Source organism: Alligator mississippiensis, chromosome 11 (assembly GCF_030867095.1).
Source record: "Alligator mississippiensis isolate rAllMis1 chromosome 11, rAllMis1, whole genome shotgun sequence".
In the NCBI taxonomy this organism is placed as follows: domain Eukaryota; kingdom Metazoa; phylum Chordata; order Crocodylia; family Alligatoridae; genus Alligator; species Alligator mississippiensis.
In genome coordinates this window covers 64,665,349-64,686,200 of record NC_081834.1, presented here as the reverse complement: position 1 = coordinate 64,686,200, position 20,852 = coordinate 64,665,349, and the positions used below count along the sequence as shown (strand labels likewise).

Genomic DNA, 20,852 nt, shown 5'->3' with positions numbered 1-20,852 from the left:
GCATGGACATATGGACAGATGGGTATATGCATGGAGGGATGGGTGGATGAAAATGGACGGAAAGACAGATGGATGGCTTGGTGGATGGATGGAGAGGCAGAGGGATGCAGGATGGGCAGATGGTGAATGGATAGATGGATGGATAGATACACTGTAGGTGGATGGATGGGTGATTAGATGGAATGGTGCATTGGGATGGGGGAATGATTGCATGGATGGATGGATGGATGGATGGATGGATGAAAGAGGGAGTTTGTTTGGGATGGGTGGATGGATGGATAGGAGGGTGAGTGAGTGTGTGGGATGGGAGTGGGGATGGATGGGTGGATGATAATGTAGGTGTCTGATGGATGGGTTGTTGGATGGATGGATGATTGGGGGTGGATTGGTACGTGGGATGGACAGATGTATTGGTGGGTGGATGGCTGCGTGTATTAGGGGTTTGTAGATGAATGGTTGCGCTCCTGGATTGGTGGGCCAATGTCACATCTGAAACCCAGAGGCGAGGAGCCAATGCCTCTGGGAAGGTCCTTGTCATACAGGGGGCTGCTACAGAGAGACCTGTCCCTGTCTGCCATCCACAGTGTCCCCTACCCCTAGGACTGAGGCTGCAGAATTGGCTGACCCCCCACATCAGCACCATGGACAGATTGTATGGGGCAGCAGCCGGAGGGTGGGGGTGGCTTCTCCAGGCCTCTCTGCCCTCCTAATGATCAGGCCTGAGTCCTGCTGGGGGGTGGGGGTGGAAGACACCTGCTCCTTTCTCAGGCAGTGCCCCCGGGGTCCATTTATCTCCCTTCCCCCAACTCACTCATGTCAGGTGCCAGTCCAGTTAATGAACAGCTCTTCCTGCCCACCAATCACATGCAAATGAGCCTGACTCTGAGTGTATGATGTCATCATTGGACCCCCACACCCAGTGGATGAAGGAAAGGACATTTGTACTGCACTTTTTAAAAATAATTTAAAAATTAATTCTATTACTTAATGGAGTCAGTGGCTAGGATCCCTTTGTGGTGGGGGTGGGGGGATGTCACCCCTTGCTGGGGGAGCAGACAGGGAGGCCCAGCTCGAGACTCAGCGGGTAGGCAGCAGAGGAAAAGAGATGAAATGAGGATACAGTAAAGCAAAGTGCATTTTCTGGAGCGTGATGGGGAAAGGGGCAGCCGCCTCAGCCCTTTGGCCTTGACAAGTGGCAGAGGTGGTGACGCCCTAGGTGCTGGCGTGGTGGCCTGTGTAATGTTTTGTAAGTAATTTTTAATGGCCTATTGTAATATATAATCTATAATTTTGCCACTTTTCTTGCGGGGTCTGTTTCCTGCTTGTCTTCTCTCCTTCCTGCCCCCAACTATCCTTTCTGGGATGTCACACCCTTTAACCCCCCTGCACACACCCAGACCTCCTTATACACTCCCAGATGCCCCAACACATCCCAGAGCCCCCTATACACTTCCTGACCCCACTACACACCCCCTGGGACCATAGCCTTCATTGCCTTGTCTAGTGTGCTGCCAGACATAGCAATGGCAGGCCTATCCCCGGGGTGGAGCTGCTGTGAGCTAACCACCTTTGCTCCACCTGTACCGCTGTTTAAAGAGACATCTCTCCACACCCAGAACCACAGGGCGCACATGGATGAGGGATTCTACATTGATGGGTCTTCACTTTTTTTAGGATTAGGGCATGCCCTGCTAGCATCAAGACACCCCCTGTAAAACTCAGTGCACCCTTGTTAGACTTGAGGCATCTGCCCATTAGATTCAAGATGCCACCACATTAGACCGAGACACCCCCTGCCAGGCTCAGCACATCCTTGTTAGGCTTAAGGCACCACCCCCCCAGGTTACCCGGCTGGTAGACTCAGGTTACCCGTCCCGTTAGGCTCATGGGCGCCCATGTTAGGTTCAAGGCATCCTCTTGATAGTTTAAGGTACCCCGCTATTAGGTTCAGGGCATTCCCATGTGAGGCTCAAGGCCCCCCGCCTCAGGAAATCCCAGCTCTTAGTTTTCACTCCTTTGTTTCTCATTGTGGAAAAATAACACAGAGGTTTTTGTTCTATGGCAAAGGGCTCTGAAAGTATCAGCTTGGCAGAGATCTCATAGCATGGTGGGTTCTTGTATGAAACTACTTAGGTTGATCCGGTGACTTGTATATGTGCACCCAGTCCGGCTACTGTGGTGGCACCCTGCAAGGAGCCCAAGGCACCCCAGCTGAGAATCCCCGCTCAAAATCATCCCCACCCAGAGAATCTTCAACCCCTTCTTGAACCCCTCCAGTGATGGATGGTCCATAGCTTCCCCAGGCATCTAGTTTACTGCCCCCGGCTCTAGCACAGAAGATATTTCCCCTGATCTCCAACCTAAACCAACTTGGCTGCAACCTCAAGCTATGGGGCCACATCTTGGTCTCCATAGCAAAGCAGAAACAGTGCTTTCTCTCTTCTTTCTGGCAGCCCTTCCGACTGCTATCGTGTCTCCTCTCCTGTGCCTTTTCTGCCAGCTGAAAGTGCCCAGTTCCTTCAGCTCCTTGTAGGCCTTGCTTCCCAAGCCCTCCATCATCCTTGTTGCCCTCTCAAACATCTCCATGGCCTTGTTAAATGTGGGGCCCAATACCTCACCTGATGCTATAGATCAGAGCAAATCAGCATGCAGCAGACAGGTGCTATCACCTCACATCTGGCACCTAAAACGCTTCCATCCACACACCCACAAACCTTTTCTTCAGCCCAGGGTCATCACAATGCAGGGACCTATAGAGTCTGGGATCCACCAAGACCCCCAGCTCCATCCCCAAGGTGCTGCCATCCAGCCAGACATCTCCCCACAAACCTTGCATGGGCACCGGGGATAATCCCCCCCTGAAAGGGGGTGTGCATTTGCCAGCACTGGTCTCCTCCTCCTTCAGCCAGCAGTTGCCAGTGGGAGCGGGGCCTGGGGGGCAGGCACTGTCTGCAAGGGAAGGGGGCATCTCAGTGTAGACACTGAGGGGATCTTAGGGGGGCTGTGGTACACACCCTGCATTGAGGGTTGGGGGCAGGAGGGTGGGAGCATAGCCCCCAGGGGGTGGGCAGCTGGACTCTGGGAAGGGAGGGAGAAAACCCATGTTCAGCTGCCCCAGGGCAAAACAGGGAGCCCTAGGGCATTAACCTTTTCCCAGTCATGGGAATTAACTAGTTAATTTACTAGTTACAAAGTTAAAGAAATGGCTAACTTTTAACTTTAACCACTTACATTTTTCAGCTGTCAACTTTTAACTTAACCTAGTTAAAAAAAAAGGTTATCTTTAACGTTTAAAAAAAAGTTAAACCCAGCTTTCCCAGAGTTTTTCCTGACATAGCCACTGTGTAGGACTTACATGGAACAATATTTCCTTATTGAAACTCTAGGATTTCTTGTTAGAGAGACAGAGAGTAGTGTGCCTTCCTATGAGATATGGCCTCTTACGAACTACAAGTCCTCAAAACTACCAAGTCCCTTAGTTCATGCTGGCATTTTCTGTGCATTTGCAGAGGTCAACGGGGCAGCCTGGCGGCTGCAGGAGAGGGAACAAGCACAAGCAAGCAGAGACATTGATCCCAGTAAGAGTGGGAGCAAGTAATGAGGGTGAAGAAGATGCTGACTTTTAAAAATGTTAATGAAGATCAGAACCAGCAGCCCAGGGCCCAGGAAGTTGAGCTTCCCATCTGTGAGAAACTTATCTGAGATGTCATCTACTATGAAAAAACTATTCATGCATTATAACACAGGCATTCCCTCGTCTGCTCATGTAGAGTGACTGTTCAGTAGCGGGGGCTTAGTTTTGCAAGACGGAAGAGGAAAATTCTCAGATGTAAATTTGGAAATGCAGCTTTTGCTGAAGTTCACTAAGCATATTTAAACAGTTTCTGCTATGCAACCGACATTCCTTTTCTCATTTAAACTGATTTTCTCATTTCAGTCTAATTTTGATTTTCAGACACTTCCATTCTTTCTCATTCAGATGTATTTCATACCCTTTTGTTACCTTTTGAGCAATAAAAATTGTAGCAATAGAGGTTTTTTTGTGGAAACAGCTTTCATTTGTCACCTGGCTATGAATATCTCCTTTCTGTTATTCTGGTATACCTATGTGATGCATTGACTTTTACAAAGTCACTTGGACAGGGTGAGAAGGATCTACAGTACATAGGTATTGGTAACTTGTTATTCGGAAAACTGTATGACAAGTATAACATTATTTCCAGGTAAAGCAGGGTGAGTTCTGGGTAAATCAGTGTGTTTCTGTGAGCTTATGGAAAAGAAAACCACTCATTGCATTTGAAAATGAAAAATGGTGCTAAGAGGCAATTCACTGTGTTTCACACATTCCTCACAAATCAACTTAACTTTTAACTAGTTGTTCTCTTTCTTAGCTTATCTTATAACTAGTTGAAAGTGAAAATATTTAGCTTAACTTCACTCAAGTTAATTTTAAAGGCTGCAAACTTTTAACTTTAACTAGTTACATGCTTCATAATCTTTTCCCATGACTGCCCTTTCCTGCTTGCACCCCAGCAGTGGAGAAGGGGATGCACAGTGGCTTCCAGGGCAGAGCTGTGACTTAGCTCCTTGGGGGTCTTAGGACATGGCTAAGGGAGGGTGAGAGCAGGCTTCTGGCTGCAGCGGAAGACTGTGGCCATTTCAGGACCACTACAGGGTCCTATTGAGTCTGGGATCCACCAAGACCATCCCCAAGGTGCTGCCATTCAGGCAGGCATTCCCCCACAAACTGTGCATGGGCATCTGAAATAATCTCCCCCTGGAGGGGTCACTTGTCAGTACTGGGTTTCCTCCTCCTTCAGCCAGCAGTTTCCTGTTTGGTTTTTTTGCAAAAATATTATTTCTATAAATATAAATGTGTGTGTATATATCTATATCTATATCTATATCTCTCCACCTCCAACACTGCTAAATGGCCCCTGTGGTTCACTCGGCAGATCAAAGCACATTCAAAACCCATTACACAGTGCCTGTGCACCCATCTCCATTCCTGTACCCCCACCTGCTGCCAACCTCAGAGGGCTTGTCCCTAGATAAGTCTATGCCAGACCCCTCTCCACCAGGTGAGGTCGGCCATTCCTTTCCCATCATCCTCTTCTGTCTTCCTGTAGTACCAGTACATTTCACTCAGCTCCATTTTAATACAGTTCTCGACTATGGGGTCTGACCGTCTGTTTATGAGCAGGTTCCTGGCTTTCCACAGTGCAGACCTGAAGCAGGAGATGAACTGGTTGAAGTGAGCTGCCGGGGTCCCTTGCTGTCTGGTCAAGTGCCCAGAGAGGACTACTTCCTTGGCAACTAACACCAGGTAGTAAGTCTATGGGCAATATGGTGCCTCTTTCCCTTACCACCTCCCCTACCCCTTGGTGGTTCACCAGGGTCGCTAGGGCATGGGAGCAGGACCTGGGGGCAGGCATTGTCTGTAGGGGAAGGGGGCATCTCAGGGGGCTGTGGTGCAGACCCTGCCTTGGCGGGTGCGGGGAGCAGGGTGGGAATGCAGCCCTCAGGGCTGGGTAGGTGGCTTCCAGGGAGGGAGGGGCAAACCCCATTCCAGCTGCCCCTGGGCTGAATGCAGAGCCCTAGGGTAATAACCCTTTCCTGCTTGCACTCCAGTAGCATGGAAGAGGCCACACAGTGGCTCCCAGAGCAGATATATGACCTTGCTCCCAGGGTCCTAGGACATGGCTAAGGGTGGGTGGGAGCTGGCTTGTGGTTGCAGAGGAAAGACAGTGGTTGTGGGGCATCCAGGCTGGGTGGGTGTGTCAGGGCAGGGGGCCAGGGCCTGGGCTGGGGGCTGCAAGGCAGGAGGAGCAGGGAGGAAGTTCTCAGGGAAGGGGTTGCACCTGCTTCCTCCCTTGGGGGACCTTCCAGCTTGCTCTCTCCTGTTGGACACTTGGTGCTGTTCACAAGTCTGAGACCCCACATGGCTCATTGCATGGATTCTCTCCCATATGGGGTGGGAGGGGTGGAGTAAAAGCCCTGCCAGGAGCAGACTCCAGCCCTCTGGCCTCTCCCTGAGACAGCAGCAGGAAGCAGATGTGGGGGCGACACAGCACCAAGTTCTCCCTTTGTGGGCTTTCACTGGAACCAGAGCTCTCTCCTTCTACCTGGTCCCATTTCCCCTGCCTGGTGTAAGTGCCCGGCTTGTGAGCTGTGCACCCAGGCATCTGGGTGAGTCTTCTCTCCTTGCAGTGATGGCCTAAGGCCAGAGCCTCTCCTGGCACCAGGTGCAGAGGCTGTGTGGGGCAGGCTCTGTTGATCTTGAAGCCAAGGCCCTCATCCTTCCACAGGCTGCTGCCCATCTCTACCAGCCCCCGGCAGGATCTTGCCCAGCCTGGGGGAGCCTGTCCCAGAGGGGGAGGGTGACTCATTTCCCATCACCACTTCCCTGCAGGCTATGGAGGCTCAGCCCTGCTCCCCTGGCCCAGCAGCCAGCTCCCCTGACAGCAGGATTGGGGTCATCTCAGTGCAGAGGCAGGGGTGGAGCTGGGTCTTGGTGTCTCCCTGCACCTGGTGTTACCCAAAAATTAGGCTAGTGACAAAAGTTGGTTTCTTTTCAGTGGGGTAGTTTATTGCTAAGGGTACTGGAGAGTTATAGACTTATTAGAGACCATTCACTTATTAGAAATTGTGTTACCCTACCATACGCACACTCACACATACATACATACATACATTCTCGCAGATGACACACTTACATAATCTATCTCAAAGGTGTTGCAGATAGGGATGGCCAGTCCCTATCAGTTGATGGAGCAGAGTATCCGACCTGGCACACATAGGCCCGGGCTCCAGTGGTGAGGCAGGTTCTTCCCCGCATCATCCTTTCTCTTGCTCGCTTTTATACAGTTTATGTTGCTGGGCATGATTTCTGGATGCTTCTTCTTCAGGCATGTGCTGCTTGGTCAGCAAGTAACCAGCCCTCTCTTATCTCACCAGCTGGAACTGGTCTTCTTGTCATGGATGTTGCGCGGGCATTTGGCCTTCAATGGTCTGCTTTTAACTGCTGACATTACAACTTCTCCCTTCTTAGCTGTTTTGTTTTTTCATATCATCTGATTCTCCTTTATTGCTCACACATACAGTAGTCATACCCTCTATTGCTTACTAGACCTATTAGTGATAAATTTTCTAACATACTGGCTATATTCCCTGCTTTGAGGCTTGGGGTATATTTTATCCCCAAAACTCACAAAATTAATTCAATCATACCCACATATATATTTAACAGATTAAATGTGATCCTAAACAAAAAATATATATAGATTACATGAATTAATAAAAACATAGCATTCATTCAAAATAATCTAGTTTGCTAATATAAGGAAATAAGCTGTTGATACTATGATAACAAATACCTTAAAGTACATTTATTAATATAATAAAAAGGCATCTTACTATAAATGGGAATTTGAAACTTGGAAATGTGCTTATTAGGTAAGCAGAACCACAGGCAGCATAGGCAGCAACTGATGATACTAATCCTGTTTAAACCATAAATGTAAATAGCATGCAACTCAACGAATGACACCTAACAGTTCCCCCACAAAACTGGGACTTGATGAATGAGACAACATTTCCACACCAGAACTGAGACTTAGGCCTCCCTGCTCTCTGAGGCCTTGTTGCTGTGGTTGCTTATCTCGTGTTATGGTACAGTATGGAACATACTTCTTTATTTCTCAGGCAGTTTCCTAGACTATGTGTCCTTGTTGGCCTTGTTGTGCTAGAGAGCCCGTGTACCTCCAGGGCCGTGAGAAGCTGTGTGTATGTCTCTTAAGCTCTTCAAAAATCCATTTAACCACTGTGGCTCCACGTGGTGGGCCAGTAGGGGGAGCTGTTGCGTTGAGCCTCCCACCTCACTATACCCATCCACCTTCCAGACTCCATGTGTCTCTCCAGGAGCACCTAAGCCCTGGCAGACCCCCTTTTGAGCCCCACCACTGAGTCTGGGGGTAGCGTGTGCTGCCACCACCCCGAGAAGGGACTGTCTGGGGGCTGTGTCCTCGGGAAAACACAGGCCTAGTAGTCCTATGGGTACTCGACCCAATACAAGAATGCGGGGCACTTCCCCAAGTCAGGGGCCAAAAAGGATAGACTCCCTTAGTCCACAGACCCAAGGGGCCTCCTAGGTATAAATAAACCCACCCCTCAATAAGTCTCCTGCACCAGTCACAAAGGAGAACATTATTGGTTACAGAGGGTAGGGTTAGAATAGGGTACAGGGTAGAGCAATATCAGAGAAATCCCATAGAGCAAACTCCTGTGGCTGGGGTAGCCTTTGATCTCTCATCTGAGTTACTGCAAGCTATATATCTAGTTGGATCTCAGTTAGCTTACTCACAAGTATCATCCAGAGGCAGGTGGAGATTCCCTCTGGAGGCAGGCAGTTCCTTGATCATGAGTTTTGAGAGAGAGAGCCAGTTTCAGTTGGTACAGCTCTTCTTTTTTCCTGAGTATCCCTCATGGCTGCTGCCCCCTTCCTCCCGGGCAGTCTTTAACTTATATAGCCCTTGTGACCTCATTTACCTGGTCCAATGGTTGGCTGTTGCTGGGCAGACTCTAGCCCACCAGGAAGGAATCCCCTCACCCAGGTATGTGATACTAGTCACATAGGTAGAGGGAGCAGGTTTCCCCCGTCCCTCAGGAATATATCCAGCTCAGGTTACCTAGAGAGAGAGGGTAAGGATGTGTCTGTCTGCTGGGTCCATCCTTATCTAATTGTCACAGTGCAGGGACTTTGAGGAGAGACAAAGGTGGCTTTCTGCCACAGCCTTCGTGAGCTAGAACGCCCGTCTACCTCCAGGGCTGTGAGAAGCTGTGTGTGTGTCTCTTAAGCTCTTCAGATATCTATTTAACCACTGCTGCTCATCCTGACCCCTTATAATGAACATATCTATACATATAAGCCAATTTCTAAAAAACAGGCCTTTAAATACCATGTCTAAGCCAATATGTCCCCTCCTTGAAGATGTATATTTACACTATACTGGAGTATAATCACTGGTATCACCTGGAATGTCTATGAGATTTGTGGGGAGGGCCTCCACCAGTCATCTTGGGAAAAGCATGACAGTATTCATGGTCAGGGGGCTCCTACAGGCTGGATGCTGTGATGAACCCTGAACCATTGCTCAAATGTTGCCCATACCCACTCTGATTTGGTCTCTTGCCTCAGCGTGCCCTAGCCTGACAACCGAGTTTTAGCCAAGTAGGCTTAAATAAGCCTCCCATACTGGGACCAGGGAATGTAGGAGATGCTTCCCAAACTTTACTACAAATTTTTGCTAACCCCTTTAAAATGCCTCCTAACAGTTAGTCAGATGGAGGAACAGAGTTTAGTAGCTTCCCATAAAAACCACAGCAAACCGGATACCTGCTTAGCCTCCAAAGGGCCGGAAAATGATAAAAAATTTCATTTCATTTGCTTCTTCTTTCTTAGTCATAAATATCACATTCATACCCTCTATTGCTTCCTAGATCTATTACTGATACATTTTCTAACCTACTGGCTACACTGGGTCCTGTGGGAAGCTGTGGCCCCAAGCCTGGCAAACCTGCCTGCCAAAGCCAGGGAAGTGGAGGCCAAGCTCGGGGTGGGCAGTACCCGCCAGCAGCCTCAGGGCACAGGAGCAGTAATCCGTGGAGTGGGGGGCAGGGAAGTAGTATGTGCTGTGCTGCAGAGGGGCCACAGGGACACTCTCCTAGGCAGCCCCAGTAGCCCCCAGTCCTAGAGAGGGGCTTAAACATTGCCCCAGCCTGGGGGAAGGCGGCAGGGTGGGGACACCCAGGGCAGGGTGGGAGGGGGCCTTCCCTCCTGCAGCAGATGATTGGCCAGGCACAGGTGTTGGCTTCTGTGGGCAGGAAGACAAAAGGAGAATTTGACATGGGCAGGTGTGAGAGCTACCAGGGCCCCACCCCCAGTTCCCCTGCAATGATGCAGCAGCTTCCTCTTCTCTTCCCTGGCCTTTTTGTGGCACGTGGGTCCCTGCTTGGTGTGTGGAGGGCTCTGATTCTGTAGCTGGGGCTGGGGAGGGTGTGAGTGGCTGCATTTATGCTGGGGTGCTTGTGCAAGGTGGGCCTTGCCCCACTACTGACCCTTGCTTTCTTTGCAGCCTTCCCCATGTCATCCTCCATGCCCTCCTTGCCGCCCCCCATGGAACCCCAGATCCTTCGGCTGCTGGTGACCATGGTCTTCCATGACACCACCAGAGCAGCTGACACCCAGGGCACCGCGCTGCTGGGCGATGTCCCCACCCATGCCATGGACTGTGGTACTTGCCCCATTCGCTTCCACCAGCCCTGGGCCCGTCAGGGGCTGTCCTCCAAGCAGTGGGGTGACCTGGAGAAAGCTATTCATCTCTACCTGGTGCTTATCACACAGACAATTGCCACCGCGGTGCAAGGGCCTGTCGTGAACTGTGAGTATAAAGAGCTTGGGGTGGGGGCTGAGCACTGACATGCTCGTTGCAGCTGTCTCCCACCTGGCAGGGTTGGGGCCACAAGAGTCCTTGTGGTGCCTGGAACTGGACAATGCCCCCTCTAATGGGTGCAGGGGGGACCCCAGCTTGCTTGGGGAGGCACTGACACAGCCTGGGTATTTTAATGGCTGTCAGATGAAGTACCAGGAGGATCTTGCAAAGCTGAAATGGTCATCCAGTCACAAAGAAAGGATGGGGTATCCCTGGCACCATAGCCTCACCTTCCCAATAGCCCCATCCCTGCTCCCCTGGGACTGACAATGCACCTTCACTCCTCTTCCAGTCCCCTTTGTGATCCAGATCCTCATGGGCTGTGAAATCCTTCCCAACGGCACCTCCTACAGCTTTTACCAGAGCACATGGGACAGGCACAGCTTGGTGAGGTTTAACCTGGACACGGGTGAGTGGGTGGCCGCACCAGGGGATGAGATGGCCCAGCAGGTTTGCCGTAGTTTCAGTCAGGACCGGGGCACATCCAACCGGCTACGGTTCCTGCTCCAGAACACCTGTGTCGCTGAGATCCTGAGCTTTGCCTACTACGGGAAGGGGGCACTGAAGAGGCAGGGTGAGGCCAGACCTGTACTGGCATAATCCCTCCTGCCCTCTTGCTCAGCCACCCGCTGGCTGACATGGAGCTGTCTGCTGGGGAGGAAGCAGCTGCTGCTTCTATCCAGGCCTTGCCTGGGCTGAGATGCAGCTGTCTCTAAGTTGGAGCACCTCCAGTGGGATCCTTCATGCAGCTGGATGTGCAGTTGTCTCTTGTGTCATGGATACCCTAACAACACCTCTGTGTGCCATCTCCAGAACGCCCGGTGGCCGTGGTGTTTGCCAGGCAGCCTCCCATTGCCCTGGAGCTCCCACAGCTGCTCATTTGCCGGGTCACTGGCTTCTACCCACGGCCCATTCGTGTGACCTGGCTGCGGGATGGTGAGGAGGTGACTCCAGGCCCGGGGCTCAACTCCAGCAGCCTCCTGCCCAATGCCGACCTGACCTACCAGCTGCGCATTGTCCTGGCCATTGACCCAGGAGCTGGGCACAGCTATGCCTGCCGTGTGGAGCACAGCAGCCTGGGGCACCAAGGCCTCATTGTGTATTGGGGTAGGTGTGGGGTAGAACTGGGTATGGGGGGATGCTCTTAGTGCTGGGGAGTGGCCAGCCCCCTTGGAACCAGTGGCTGCCACCCATGGCTGGCTCCAGCCCCCTGCCTCCATGCTCCTGGCTTGGGTGTTGCAGTTTCCCTCCTCAGGGGCACAGCTGTAGAGCAGCAAGGGGCATGAAGGATGCAGGGATGGGGTGAGTAGACTCCGGGGGTTGGTGGGGCAGGATGGGCAGCCCAGACACCAGATTTCCATCTAAGTGTTGTGGGGGTGGGTGAAGCAGAGGCAGCAGGGGCTCCTGGGAGGCAGGTGAGGGAGCACTGTGCTTCCACTGCCCGCTCTCCCCCTCTTTTAGGGCCTGGAGGGCACTGGGCAGTGGGCCTGGCTGTGGGCATTGCCGTTTCATTGCTGGCTGCAGCAGGTTTGGCCGCTGTCCTGTGGTGGATGAGACACCGTGAGTCCTTCTCCCTTCCCCAGGGGACAAAGGGTTGGTGCCCCCAGCCTGTGCACCCTGAGCACACCACCCTCTGTCTCTCCTTGCAGGATCCACGTGGTCAGAGCAGAGAAACAGTATGGGACTGTAGCTGTTTCCTGCACCCCCAAGTTCTTCAGTGGCTGTGGTCCTTCACCTAAGCAAGACCAGCCAGGCCCCAAACCCTTGGGTCAGCAAAAAGGGGTTGGTCAGGCCAGAAACCTGGACACAAGGGTTTCATGCCAGGTCTGGGAGGGGGATGATGTCGGGGTGGGGAGTGGTAGTTAGGGTCAGGTTGGGCTGGAAGCCAGGGCACCTGGGTTCTCTCTCGGGTTAGGGAGGGGAGTGGGGGCGGGTGCGCGAGAGCAAAGGGGACTGGGAAACAGGATGCCTTCCTTCTCTCCCAGTTGAGGTATCCTAAATAAAATCCTTGGGATCAATGCTGAGTCCTGCTCATCTTGTCTTTTCTAATTCTGCCCCTAGGCAGGGGGCATAGCTAACAGAGAGGGCATCTGCAGTTGCAGAGGCAGCTGCACCTTGGCCCAGGCAAGGTATTGATACAAGCAGTGATTGCTCCTTCCCCCAAAGGGAGTTGCATGTCAGCCAGGAGGGCTTATCCAATTCTGGCCTGACACTGCCTCTCTAGCACCTCCTTTGCATAGTAGATGGAGCTTAGGGCCTTGGCAATGCTAGTATTACAGAGTAGGAATTGCAGCTGGCTGGACATACCCCAGTCCTGGTTGTATCGCTTCTGGACCCACTGGGCTTCTCAACCCTGGTATGGCCCCACAGCCTCCCATGGCCAAGGAGAAGACCACCAAGTCCTGCTTATCCTGTGTGGTTCAGTATAAGCTGAGGGAGGTGCCATTGCATTGGATCTTGCAGATCATGAGGTTCTGGATCATGAAGGGGATGGAAGTGAAGTGGGGTGATGGGCACCGTCAGGCTCGGGGAGCAGAGAGGGGGCTGATGGGCAGTCTACAACTTGGTGATGGGATGCCAGGGCCTCACCAACCCCATCTTCATGGCTGGATGAGAACTTTGCATTGCATGATCTTCCTGGTACCTCCTCTTGACAGCCATTAAAATACCCAGGCTGTGTTAGAGCAAACCCCACCCCCAACCCCCCCAAAGCAACCTGGGATCCCCCCCTGCATCCTCCCATGTAGGAGTTCTCCAGTTCCAGGGACCATAAGAATTCTGGTGGCCTCAATCCTCCAGGGACATGGTGGGAGATAGCTACAATGAGCGAATCGGTGCTCAGCCACACCCTGCACTCCCTGTACTCAGCCCATGCTGGCTTCCTACGCTGGCAGTCATCTGGGTGATGAGCATCATGCAGAGATGCATGGTGTGCTCCAGGTCACCTCACTGCTTAGGGGACATCCTTGGTGGGCTCAGGGGTGACAGCTGTGGATGGGCAGGTGTCGTAGTCCAGGACATGGGCGGGGACGTTGTGGAAGAGTATGGTCATCAGAAGCTGGAGTGTGTTGGACCCCATGGAGAGTGGAAAAGGGAAGGTTGGGGATGGCATTGGAAGCCTTCGGGAAAGCAAGGGTCAGCAGTGGGACAATGCCCACCCCTGGCTTTGCAGAAGCCCCCAGGCATGCAGCCCCTTGTGCTCCCTGCCATCAGCCATAGGATAAAGATCCTGCACACACCAAGAAGAGCCCCCCACACCATAGAGAGTCTAGGGAAGCAGAGAGGAAGCTGAGGCATTGCTGCAGCCAGGAGGAGGGACACAGTTGTTCTCGCAGCTGCCTATGCCAACTAATTCCTTTGTCTTCCTGCCCACTGAGGTCACCACCCTGTGCCCAGGCAGTTGCCTGCCAGCACAGGGAAGTGGTCCACTCCACTCCAGCTGTTCCAGCCCTGCTGCTTCCCCCTGGGTTAAGGAAATGTTTTTTTAAGCTGTCCTATAGAAATGTTGGCACCTGGGGCTGCCTAGGAGAGTGCCCCTTCTGCCCCTTGCAGCACAGTACTGGGGTACTTCAGGGGACTCCTGTGGCCCCAGGCTGCTGGCGGATGCTTCCCACACACATCTTGGCACCTCTGGCTCGGGCAGGCAGGTGCACTGGAGCCTGGGCGCATCAGGAAGTGCAGCAGTTACACCACAGAGCTGCAGCTCCCCACAAGCCCCAGGTGCAGCAAGAGGTTGGGACCTGGCTGTACCCCTGGCTCAGCACTGAGATGGCCCCAATCCTGCTACTGGGGGAATTGGCTGCCAGGCTGGGGCAGCAAGGCTGAGGTCCCATGGCCTGCAGGAAGGGGTGATGGTAAAGGAGCCTCCCTCACTCCCAGGGCAGGCTCCCCCTGGTCAAGCACAATCCTTTGGGGAGGGGGTGGACAAGGGTAGGAGCCTGCAGGAGAGTGAGGGACTGACCGTTTATATAAACAGGGCTTTGCCCCCATGGCATCTGCTCCAGATGGTAGGTGAGGCTGTGGCTTGAGGCCGTTATTGCAGGAAGTCAAGACTTGCCTTGGCACTTGGGTCCACAGGTCATGGACTGTGCACTGGCATTGGGCAGGGAAAGTGGGACCAGGCAGTGGGAAGGAGCTCCAATTCCAGCAAAAGCCCACAGAGGAGGAGCTTGGTGCCCTGCCTGCCTCAGCATCTCGGGCCTGCTGCCTTCTCAGGGAGAGGCCGGAGCGCTGGTGTTGGAAGGTGGCAGAGCTTTACTCCTGTCCTTGAATGAGAAAATCTGTGGAATAAGCCATGTGGGGTCTCAGCCCCATTGGCAGCACCTAATGTCTGACCTGTGAAGGAGGGAGTGACCTGGAAGTGTCCCTGGGGCAGGAAATAGAGTGCAAGGCCCCCTGAGCCCTTCTTCCTTGTTCCTCGTCCATTGTAGCCCCCAGCCTGGGCTCTGGTCATCTGCCTCATCAGGAGTTGTCCAGCCCAGATGTCCCATAGCCGCTGTCTTTCCTCTGCAGCCAGAGGCCTGCTCCCACTCTCCCTTAGCTGTGCCCTGGGACCCCGGGAGCAAGGTCATAGCCCTGGCCTGGGAGCCACTGTGCACCCTCTTCCCTGCTAATGGGGTAGAATCAGGAAAGGGTTAATTCCCCAGGGCTCCCTGGTCAACTCAGGGGCAGCTTGACCTGGGTTTTCCCCCTCCTTCCCCAGCAGCTGGCTGTCCAGGCCTGAGGCCACATTTGCACCCTGCTGCCCCAACCCTGCAATGCAGGGTCTGCACTGCAGCCCTCTTCACCCCCAGGTTGTGGCTGCCCCCAGGACCAGCTCCCAACAGGCACTGCTGGCTGAAGGAGGGGGAAACCCAGAGTGTCAAAAGCACCCGCAGGTGCAACACTTGAGTGAGGGGAGAGACAATATTATTGTAAAACCAGCTGGTTTCAATGGAGGGAAAAGTGCAGGGAAAATCCGCTGTCATCCCATGCCACCCCACAGCCAGGGGGCTTATGGCTATCACAGGAAGGACAAAACCTAGAAGCAGTCAGGGCAGGACCTATGTGATGGGCAGAGCCAGGGGCCTCCAGAAAAATGGGGACAAGTGTCAGTGAGATCTGGAGGCCGGCAGGGCCCTGTCCCTGTATTCCCACAACCACGCAAGCTGAGATACCCGGGCCACCAGGGATTCCACCATTGGCCACAAGGGGGAGGCCTCAGGCCACCTTGTGGGGTGGCTGGTACTCAGCAGCACTGGCCCAAGCAGGATCTAGCCTCCACCTCTTGCTCCTCTGGGGTCAGACCGCGCTATGACCCTGAGTGGCTGCAGTCCCCATTGGGGGACTCCTCCTAAAGCTGGGCTCTGCCTGGCTTGAGCTGATGCCACCCAAACCCCAGGCCAGGAACCAGTGCCCCAGGGCCTGACACTCAGCTTCTGCCTCTCCCTGCAGGAGGGAGCAGGAAGGAAATGCCGGGGCAGGTATGGGAACAAGTTCCTCCTCTGGGGTCTGTTGCTGGAACCGGAGCCCCCTCCTGCCTTCTGGTCCTGCTTCCCTTGCTGTGTGTCAGTGCCCAGCAGAACTGGGAGCTTCCTGGCTCATGACCGGTGGACACAGATATCCGTGCTGGTCCTCATGCAGTGAAGGCTTCAGGCCTCAGGCCACAGCCCCCCTTGGAATCAAGCTGTTGGAGTGGGGGTGGTAGGGGATGGGATAGGTCTTCCCCTTCCCACAGGCTTCAATCTATCTCTCACTGTGCCTGAAATATGCAGAACTCTTTCACTCTCTGGCTGCAGATAACACAGGTGATTGAGGCACATCAGGTGAAAAAAGTCTGTGCACCACAGTACAGTCCTGTTTTGCTAGTGCTATTTCAATTTGTAGCCCTGGAGTAAATCTCCAAGGCAAGAAACATGTTGGCTGTTTGGCACAGCTCTCCAGTGCTGCAAAAGTATGTATACCAAGGCAACAGACAAACTAGATGTACTAAATAAACAAATAATACTCGTATTTAACAGGACAAATCCATTGAAATCAATAGGAGTGTAACAGGGTACTGTCCCAGGGGTGGCCGTGACATCCCTGGAGCCCCCCTGAGCCCTGGTCACCTTTACGTTCTTTGGGCAGTTTCCCCTTCAACTCAAAAGGGAGGCTGCCGCAGAGCTCCCTAAGCTAGATCGCATATTCTTGAACACAGGTGTCACTACTCTTTGCCTTCATGGCTAATCACCTGGTCTCCTCATTTCCCCTCCCCTCATTGCCGGCTGGGGCCCGCGGGCCACCCCTGCCTGCCTCGCCGCTGCCCCGCCGCTGCCACCACTGCGAATCCGTGCTCCACTGCTGTGGCTCCACTGGTGCTGCTGCTACTACCGCAGCTTTGTGCTCCGCTGCCGCAGTTCCGTCCTGCCGCTGCAGCTCTATTCTCCACCCCCACTGCCATGGTTCTGCACTCTGTGGTGGTGGCAGTGGTGGCACCACCACCGCAGGCCAGATAAAATGGCTTGGCAGGCTGCATGGCGGCCCGCGGTTCGTATGTTGGACAAGCCTGCTGTGGACTGTGCCACCTGCCCCATCGGGTTCCTTCAGCCCTGGGCCCAGGAAGGTTTTAGCCTCAAGCTTGGGCCCAATGTAGAGCTGCTGATCCAGCTGTACCTGAGCAACTTCATCCACCAAGTCCCCAGTGGGGTGCATCAGGGGGCTTGAGATGTGAATGCCTGGGGGGATCCCCTCCCTCCCCTCCCACTCCCCGTCCTTATCCTCTCATGCTGTCCCCTCCCATCCCCAGACTCCTTCATGACCCAGACCTCCATGGGCTGCGAGCTCCTGCCCGGCAGTGATTCACCTGGGGCAGGGGGCATTACAATGCCAGCCCTGGGGGGCAAGGACCAGGTCACTATCTTGGTGGGTGAGTTGGGTGGCTTGGTCGCAGGATGAGCTGGTGTAGCTTTTGCTGGACACCTTGAACTGTTACAAGGACTGGGCCAGCAAGAAGCAAAACTTCCTCAGTACTACCTGCATCCAGGTCCTGTGGGCTCAGCTCTGTGATGGGAAGGAGGTGCTGGAGAGGCAGGGTGAGGACCCTGCTGCTAGAATAAGCACCCCCCTCTCCACCCTGCACCATGACAGTCAGCTCTCTTTGGGGCCGAGGGCAGTGGCTGCTTCTATCCAGCCCGTGCCTGGGCTGAGAAGCAGCTGCCTGTTGAGTGAGGCACCTCCATGGAGATCTAACATGCAGCTGCCTCTGGAGCCATGGATGCCCTGTCCCAGGATATCTGTGCCCTCCTCAGAGCATCCCGTGGCTGTGGTGTTTGCCCAGCAGCCTCCCACTGCCTCAGAGCTCCCACTGCTCCTGGTTCTCTGGGTCACGGGCTTCTACCCACAGTCCATCCGCACAGCTTGCTGGTGTGATGGTGAGGTGGTGCCTCCAGGCCCAGGGCCCAGCTCCAGTGGCCTCCTGCCTAATGCTGACCTAACCTACTAGCTGTGCAGTGTCCTGCCCATAGACCCGAGTGCTGGGCACAGCTACACCTGCTGCATGGAGCACAGCAGCCTGGGGGGCCAGATATGTCCTGGGGTAGGTGCAATGCAGAGCTTGGGGTGTGTGTGAGGGATGCTCTCAACACTGGGGAGGGCACAGGTAAACTAGGGAGTCGGTGGGGGTAAGATGGGCAGCCCAAATGCCTGGGTTTTATATATTCTCTGTGGGAGTGGGGGACAAATGTAGCAGAGGGTCCTGGGAGGCAGGTGATGGTGTGCTGTGGTTCGACTGCCAGTTCCTCCCTGTAGCGGGAGTGTGGGCTAGGGCCCTCCAGTGGCAGAGCTATTAATCCCTGGCCCCACTCTCGGTTCCTACCACACCTGGATTCGCCCACCCCACCTTGGTCTTAAGTGGTAGAACAGGGTGAATGGGAGCATGCCTGGCCTCCGCAGTAGCTTGTCACAAGTGTTAAGTAGAGTCCCCTCCAATGTCTTCACAGGGCTCCTCCTCTCCTACACATTGCCCACACCTCTCCTGAAGAGATGCGTCTTGCATATATTGCCAACTCCTATTTCAAGGTGGCATATGTTGCCAGCGCCTCTTCTTTCTTCTGGCACAGTCCCTAGCGGCTGGGCCCCACTGAGGTGTTGCCCCGTTTAAATCACCAGTCTGAACAATAAACACTACTTGGGCCAACCTGAGAATAGCCCTTGGGCTCCCAGACTCTGCTGGTCCCATCTTCAGCCCCTCTCAGGGCTCCTGGACCTCAGGTCCCACTCTCAGTCCATTGCTGGGATCCTCAGTGCTGCCTGGCGGGGCTACCTGGGATACTCACATCCCTCACTCCTGGGTCTGCATCAGCTTGCTGCTTGCCAGGCACCTGATCTCTTGCCTGATGTGGGTGGGTGGGGGGTGAATGGTTCTGGTGTGTCTCTGCTCCTCTGGAGCTTCCCCAGTGCTTGGATTGTGGCACACACAGCTCTGCCAGGCATTCTGCCTGTCTCCCATGACTGCCTTGGGCTGTTGTATGCTGTGCTTCCTCCATCTTTCCCTGGGCCAAGCCAGACCCGCCTGTCTTCCCAGTCTGCAACCTGGGGCAGGCAGCCTTGGAGGGGTTCTACGTACTCTGTGTTGCTCAGTAAAGGTCCTATGCCTGAGCTCCTGCTACACCCCCTCTTTTAGAGCCTGACAGACACCAAGACCTGAGCCTGGCCATGGGCGTCACCCTCTCTCTGCTGGCTGCAGCAGGTGTGGCCACTGTCTTGTGGTGGAGGAGATACCACGAGTCCCTCTCCCTTCCGCAAGGGACAAGGGGATGGTGCCTCCAGGACCCCAAGCTCTCTACTTTCTGTCTCTCCTTGCAGGAACTCCTCAGCAAGCAGAGAGGAGCAGCTCAGGGTCCTTGCTGTTCCCTGTGCCCCCAGGGTCTTCAGTGGCTGGGTGTGGGGCTGGGTCTCCAACTGAGTAAGGCCAGCCAGGCCCATCACCCTAGGGTCAGGAGGAAAGGAGCCCAGACACCCCAGTTTCATGCCAGCTTTGGGTGAAGAATGAGGTCTGGAGGGTCTGGCAGGAGTAGTAGTAGGGATGGGCTGGGAGCCAGGACCCCTGGGTTGTCTCCCAGGCTGGGGAGGGGAATGGGGACTGGGAGCCAGGACACCTGCATTCCCTCCCAGGTGAGATTCCCAAAATAAAACCCTTGGGATTAGTGCAGACCCCTCTTTTCTTCCCTAGCTCTGTCCCTGGGCAGTGGTGGGGCTATACCCCTCTCCTGCTGGGCAACCCTACTTCATGACTCCTGAGCTTTGCCCCCTCTGCATGGCAGGCACAGAAGGAGCTGAAGCAGATGGTGCGGCAAGTGCACATGCCACGAGTGTAGCAGCTGCCGCTGGTGGACGTGCGTGTGGCAGATTTTGGGGAGCCCGCCAGTGTTTTGGCTTCATGCTGGGGCCTGTCTGACTCCTTGGCTAGGACTGGACATAACTCCAACAACAACCCTGGCCCTAGTCCTGCCTCCTCACTGATCCACTCCCCACCATGCCCTCCTGGAGGGGCCGATGTCATATCTTGCACCTACAGCCAAGGAGTCAATGCCACCATAAAGGACCTTGTCCTACAGGGGCTGCTACAAAGAGACCTGTCCCCATCCACTGGCCAGGGCCTCCCAGCCCATAGGATTGGGGTCCTAGAGCCGGTCATCCCTACGCCAGGTTGCATCAGCACCACGGACAGAGCCGATGGGGCAGCAGCTGGGTGGTGGGGGCAGCTTCTCCAGGTCTCCCCACTCTGCCAATGATCAGGCCTGAGCCCTGCCAGGGGTAGGGAGGGGGAAGACACCTCAAATCACATGCAAATGAGCCTGGCTCTTGGTGTATTAGGTCAACATTGGCCCCCTCCCCCATGGATGAAGGGAAGGACATTTTTACTGTTTTTTTTTCTATTTTAAAAATTGTTTTAAAATTAATTCTATTACTTAACAGAGTCCATGGCTAGGATCCCTTTTGGGTGTGGGGGTGTCAGCCCATGCTGGGGGAAGTGGGTGGGGGAGCCCAGCCTGACACTTGGGGTGGGGGGGAGGGAGATGGAGAGGAGAAGAGATAAAATGAAAGTAAACTAAAGCAAAGTCTATTTTGGGGGGCTGCTGGTGAAGGGGGCAGCTGGCTCGGCCCCTTGGTCTTGGGAGACAGCAGAGGTGGTGCTGCCTCAGGTGTGGCCTGGAGCCCCGTGTAATGCTTTGTAAGTAATTGTTCAGGCCTGTTGTACCATAGGATCTATAATTTGGCTGCTTTCCTCGTTGTGTCTGTTTCCTGTTTGTCTCCCCCCCACCCCGTCCTCTCCAGGAAGTCATTCCCTGACCTCCCCCCAGAACCCTCTATACATTCCCCGACCCCCCTGCACACCCCTTG

The 20,852-nt window shown here is 54.2% G+C and overlaps 1 protein-coding gene across 1 annotated transcript; it reads left to right on the top strand.

The window, feature by feature from the left end:
• Positions 1–9,955: 9,955 nt before the first annotated feature.
• On the top strand, positions 9,956–12,226 carry LOC132243912 (antigen-presenting glycoprotein CD1d-like). The gene is made up of 6 exons (XM_059714403.1): positions 9,956–10,013; positions 10,134–10,439; positions 10,783–11,064; positions 11,304–11,597; positions 11,952–12,050; positions 12,140–12,226. Exons 1-6 carry the CDS (start codon positions 9,956–9,958, stop codon positions 12,178–12,180), a joined length of 1,080 nt encoding a protein of 359 aa, XP_059570386.1. The 3' UTR covers positions 12,181–12,226.
• Positions 12,227–20,852: the final 8,626 nt, after the last annotated feature.